Source organism: Accipiter gentilis, chromosome 4 (genome assembly GCF_929443795.1).
Source record: "Accipiter gentilis chromosome 4, bAccGen1.1, whole genome shotgun sequence".
Classification (NCBI taxonomy): domain Eukaryota; kingdom Metazoa; phylum Chordata; class Aves; order Accipitriformes; family Accipitridae; genus Astur; species Astur gentilis.
The window spans coordinates 28,733,761-28,739,760 of NC_064883.1; the positions used below are offsets into that span (position 1 = coordinate 28,733,761).

Below are 6,000 nucleotides of genomic sequence, written 5' to 3' on the forward strand. Positions count from 1 at the left end.
ATTTTTAGTGTCATCATTGCCCTTCTCTGGTTCCTCACCCTTCCAGCACAGGCTTCCCTTCAGTTTACACAGTTGTGCTCTCTCTGATAACGTGTAGGAGTGAGAATATTGTGGGGTTTTCTCCCCCTTCCTGAAATTGAGTATTTGTGGTTACAAAGCAAGTACTAAATAAACTCTGTCTTTTGTTTTACAGAAGTCTTTGGAAATATATTACCTAATTATTGCCAAATACAGAAACTCTCAGGAATCTCTAAAAGACAGTCAACTATTCCTAACAACTCAGCTGTTAAGAAAAAAAAAAACAACAAACACTCCATCAATAAAAAAATCCACAAAACCAAAACCCCACACTCTTAATGCAAATTTGCAGTAAAGTATTAGAAATTTGCAATAAATATCTAAACCTATGTGTTCTCTAATGAGTTCCAACAGAAAAATATCACTCAATAAAATGATTTGATGAAGTATTTTTAGTATTCATAAACTGAGGAAACAGTATTGTTTACAATAAAAATCTGGCTTTTAAAGCCACACATGCTGTGGTTAAATTTTTTTCATCCTAGATTTAACATTTTGAATGTAATTATAATACACATCAACAGCAAACTATACCACAGACAGACTCAGCAATTCTTTTAAATTAAACACAAGATAGTGGGAATAAAAAAAGCAAAAAAAGCACTTTTGTTTGTGCCTTTCTAGGCAGAGGAAGGGAGATTAAATTTACACTAACGAAGAAGCCAGATCCAGCCTCAAATCTGGACAGGCCTGCAGACGGGATGTTGTGACTGAAGTAGTACGGCCTGTACCTCAGCAGGGCTTAATCACTCCAGCAAAACACTGCTACAACCTGACGAAACAGAGATAGTATATGCCTATTAATCTAAAAGCCAGAAAGAACATGCTCTCACTTATTTGTCCTTATGAACATAAGCTCAGCAATTCTTGCACCCATTTGCAAATGCGTATCAGATTTCAAACAGAATGGCAAACAGCCCTGAGAGTCCCTGGCCCTCTCTGCCAGCTCCCCTAAGAGCCCAGAATACACGATCTGTCCCTTTGAACAGGCCCTGTATGTTCAGATGGCAGCCTGCAAGCCTGAATGCGCAATCTTTGTTCTCAACAATCGTTTCAGTAAAGGGGCTCTGAAGTGAGAAAGACCACCAGGTACAGTGTCAAAGGGAAAACAAAAAAATGAAGTGAAAATAAAAATAGAAACCATGGCAAGGCATGACCAGATGGAACATAATATCAAAGTAGACAGGCATCCAAAAGAAAAAACAATTATCAACCAACATATGAGTTACCTAAAGGAGTTAAATTGCATGTCCTCAATTCTCCCACCTCTGTATGCAAAGATACACAGAAGCACTAGCTTCTCAGTCAGCCATTCCCTTTCTTTGTCTGACCACTAACCTTAAAGCCAGAGGACAAGTTTTTCAGTTCTTGATCAAACCTTGATTATTATAGCTCTATATTTCCAAAACCTTTAACTGGCTAAAAATCCTAGTTTCTGTTGCAACTCCCTTACCAGTGACGAACATGGGCTATGCTTGGAATCTTCCTCATGACAACCTGCTGTGAGTACAGGTCTACGGCTAAACATTAAATGTAGATGAGTTAGTATTGCATTACAGTGCAAACACCATATGGGATACAGGGTCCCAAAAACATACATCATTTCCCAAAATTGCTAATAACTTGCATGTCAGTATTAGCACACTATAAAACCCTGCAACTGCAGCAACTTTTTTGTAAGCTTAAAATTTCGTCTTTATAGTAAGTGTGTCTCATTAAAGGTGTTTTCTGATTTTTTTTTTCCAATGGCAAAGTGGTTCTCGCTGTTCAATACAAATAAGACTTGAATTAAAGGGATTTGTTCGCATATAGCACATCAAGCGCTGTACACAGTAACTGTTCCATCAACTGAACTGAGACAGCAGATCCCAAGCCACAAATCCTAGCCCTCTCTTGGCATTTTACACCAATCTATGAAAAAAGTTACAAGAAAATAAGCTGAACTTTAAGCCATGCAGCAATATGTATACTGAAGTAACTGAGAAAGCATTGCAACCTTGCTTAGGCATTCATGAGGGCTATCTATGTTCAAGCAAAGATTATGTCAGGCCTGCTGTGATTAAGGCAATCATCAGTGCAAGAGCATGTTTTCTAGCAGTTATATTTTAACTGCAACGTATAAGTATAATGCAAAACAACAGGCAGAGCAGTCCATTTTGCAATTCCATACCTATTAGTAGTCCCCAATTAGACAGCTTTAACATGATGAGCTCCAAAAGCACCACAGGCCTTGTTAGGGCTTACCACAGTAGGGATAGGTGGATTATGACAACTGCCAGTGCCAAAAGACCAGCATATTGAGACAATACGATGGAATTAAAAAGCAGAATTTAATTTTTACACTTAGACATGTGGCTTCTTCCCTCATCCCACAATGTATGAACAGGATTAAAGGACAGGTTCTCAAAAAATGGCCTCGTTTTCAGTCACGTTTTTAAAAAGGACATCAACAAGAATAATGGATGATTAAATCTACATACAAAATAAGAATCATAATTTATCACAAAGTCTTAAATCTTAGTATCTTCTGTTTTCTTACTAACAGCTCACATTTTGTCCTCACCTAACCCTACCTGTTTTAAGAGGCTGTGTGAATCTCTTAATTGAGGTGATAGCAGTAAGGAAAATCTTACAATACCATATGTGCCACTTTTAAACCAAGACAAAAGGGTAAACTGAGGATAGCAGTAAAGTAAAACCCAGTGTCCTAAAAAAACAAGACAAAAAAACCCACATCACCCCCACACAAACAAAACCCACCCACACTTTAAGTTCTGCAGTTTAAAATCACTCTCTTTCAATTTCAGCAAACAAAAGGTGAGCATCTATATAAAGGGCATCCACTTCACAGCCCTACACAGCTTTAAGTCAGTTTTCTGTCTTTGGCACAACATGCCTTAACTTTGAGGAGTACAAAATCAAGTTTGCCTTTATTTATAAAGTTCAAGACAGATCTTAGAACAAGTCCACTGAAGCTGTTAGATATATTTTGATGGATCTTAAGTTACAGTTGTTTCACAGGCATTTACTACTATTAATAGGGAGCAGAGAAAGAAGCGTGACACAGTTCTGCATTAAAAACTCCGTGTTGCAAGTCCAAACATGCAACGGTGCCACCACAGGACATGCTATGAAGTTTTTAAACTAAACACACAGAGGACCATTCCAGCAACAAATGCTATGGGTAGAAATATGTTTAATATAAGCCGCTGTGTATAGGCAGGTGGGTGGCAAGTACTAGCTGCAAGGAGGCAGAGGCCAGGCACGTATTTCTACTAAAAGGCACCAAGGCTTGAGTGTGATGGGCGGGGCGGGGGGCGCGAAGCCGTACCCCAGTGCCTCCCAGTGAAGCGCTCCCGTCCCTCGGGGACAAGGCAGAGACTGAGCGTGGAGGAGACACGCCGCGAGCTGACCACGGGGCTGGGGGGGTGGTGTAGGAGAGGACCCCGCGGAAACCGCCGCCCCGAGGGCGAGGACGGCGGCTGCTCCGCGGGGCGGGAAGCGGAGCCGCCGCCCGGCCCGGGAGGCAGCGGAGGCGCCCCCGCCTCCTGGCTCAGCAGCGACGACCCGACTGCGAGGCGAGACCTCGGCCGGGACGGCAGCCTCTTCTCCCGCTGCCGGGCAGCCGCACGCCCGCACCGCTCCCAGCAACTGCGGGGCAGGCAGGAAGAGAGAGGGAGAGAGAGGGGGAGAGGGAAAGAGGGAGGGAGGGAGGGAGGGAGGGAGGGGGCGGCCATTAAGCCCGCTCCAGCCAAGCCGTTCCCCGCAGCGGGAGGCGGCCGCCCTGCCCGGCCCTGCCCGTCGCCGCGTACACGCAGCCCGCGCCTCGCCCGCCCCCGCCGCTCCTACCTGGCCGCCAGCGCCGTTGCCGCCGCCCGGGGGGGGCTCGGTGTCTCCATCTCCGCCGGGTGGCCCCGCTGCCCACCGGGTCGCCATTATTTCATTCCCGGTTACAAAGGAGGAGCAAATCCTCTGGAGCCCACATCGGGGAAGGGAAGGGAGGGAGGGGGGAACCAGCGCCAGAGCCACTCGCGCGCTCCCGACGCGACGAGGCCAGCCCCGCCGCCGGGGGAGGGGGGCTCGGCCCCTTCACGCAGCTGCCATTGGGAAGAGCGCCGGGACGGCCCTGGGCTTCAGCTGCGCTCCCCGGCTTCTGCCTTCATGGCTGGAGGAAGAGAGAGAGAGCAGATATGTCAGTCCTCGGCGCGGGGCCGCTGCCGCCTCCTCCGCCACCCGTCCCTTGTTAGGCTAATCACCCGCTCGTCTTCCTCTTCCTCTGGCTCCTCCTATCCAGAGCCCCAGCCGCAGGGAGGAGAGGGCAGGCGGAGGGAAGCGGGAGGCGCCCGCGCCCTCCTACTTCGCTACACACAGGCTTTCGTGCCGCCGGAGGGAGCGGAGACGGGGGAGCGCTGCCCCGGGCCGCCGAGCGAGCGAGGGAGGGAGCGAGGGAGGGAGGGTAGGCGGCGGGGAGCCCCGGCTGGCGCGGTGGCAGGCTTGGTCGCTCCTCGCCTCGGCCCGGCCCAACTTCGATCAACTGGTGGAGGACGGGGCAAGGCACCGAGGGGCCGCTCCTCCACCGGGCCGGGCGGAAGCCGCCGCCTGTTCGCGGCTCTCGCCCCGGCCGTCACGAGGGCCGGCGGGAAACGCACAAACTCCGGTTAGGAAACGGCAACAAAGGAGCGCTGCCGCCAGCGGCGAGGCCGAGCCCCTCGCTCGGCGGAGCCGGGCTTTTGTCTCTCACGCGAGCCTACCCCGCTCGCAGGCGGCTCCCTCCCTCCCCCCCCCCCCCCCTCGTCTACGTAGCCGGAGCCGTCCGCGATCAGACCACCGCGCCCCACGCCCCGCCCGCCGCCCCTCCCTCGGGCCTCCCTCGGGCCTCCCTCGGCACAGACGCGCCGTTTCGCCCGGGCAGCGGCAGCAGGCGGCCGCTGCGGGCCGGCCTCGCTGCCCCGCTGCCAGCTCCGCCGCCGCCAATTAGGGCGTCTCGGCGCTGGGGGCTATCGCGCCGCGCCAGCTGCGCCCGCCGCGCTCCCCCGGCCACCTGGGCAGCGGCCCGGGCTCGGCGTGAGGGGGAGCCGCCGTCACGCCGAGAAGCTTCGGCCAGCACCCTCCTGAAGGCGCGGGGTTTTCCGTGGCTTAACCGCCTCCCCCGCGCCGGTGAACCGCGATCTCTTCCCCGGGCCAGCGCGGCACCTCCTCGTTGTCCGCGGCCTCCGCGCCCCAGCACGACCCTCCTTTTCCCCCGTCCCGTAACACACGCAGACACACACCCCACCCCGGGAAGGCCCCGGGGCCGCCCCAACGCCTCACGGCGACCGCCCCCAGCCCGCCGAGCCCGGGCCGGCAGCGCGGCCCCGCAACGGGCAGCACCGCCTCGCCGCCCCTCACGCTGGCCCCCTCTTACTCGGCGGCCCGCGGGGCTCCGGCCCCCTCAGCCCCGCGGCGGTGACGAGGCGTTCCCGGCGCTGGCGGCTCCCGCTGCCTCCGCCGGTGGGGAGTCCGTCCCCGTCCCCTTCCCCCGCCCCTAGGCTGGATGTTTCTGTTCCCTCCAAAAATCCACCCACCTCCTCAGACGACACCGCCAGTGCAAGAACTGGCTCCCGGCTGCCTTCCAGGGCACCCGCCCTGTGGCCAGGGAGCGCAGAGCCCTGGCCGGGCCCGCACCCCGCCACCGGCCTCCGCCCCCGCCCGCCAGCACTCCCTGAGGCACGCCTCGGCGTTTTCGGGGGGGTGGGGGGTGTTCACACAGGAATAATCTCAGTTTTTCCGCCCTAACTCAGGATTTAGCGCTTCTATCGGCAGCTCCGACCTGCACCTGGCTTCGTGAGGGCTCCCCCGGCGGGGGCGGTCACGGCCGCCCCTCGGGGCCTCTGGGACGGGGCCAGGCTGAAGTCCTGCGGCCGCCCCTCGGCGTGGGGGGAG

At 54.1% G+C, this 6,000-nt stretch overlaps 1 protein-coding gene across 2 annotated transcripts in view; it reads right to left on the minus strand.

Annotated features, from left to right (window-relative positions):
• Positions 1 to 5,743, minus strand: part of ARHGAP21 (Rho GTPase activating protein 21) — a 123,906-nt gene extending 118,163 nt beyond the window's left edge. Inside the window, exons 1-2 of one of the 2 annotated variants that reach the window (XM_049799198.1) lie at positions 5,643 to 5,743; positions 3,928 to 4,243 (exon numbers count right to left, since the gene is read on the minus strand). In XM_049799198.1, coding sequence (XP_049655155.1) covers positions 3,928 to 4,014 — 87 coding nt within the window. In that variant the 5' untranslated portion in view covers positions 4,015 to 4,243; positions 5,643 to 5,743. Of the gene's footprint in view, positions 1 to 3,927; positions 4,244 to 4,334; positions 4,835 to 5,642 lie in introns of those variants that run through there. The other variant, XM_049799197.1, reaches the window with a different exon arrangement.
• Positions 5,744 to 6,000: the final 257 nt, after the last annotated feature.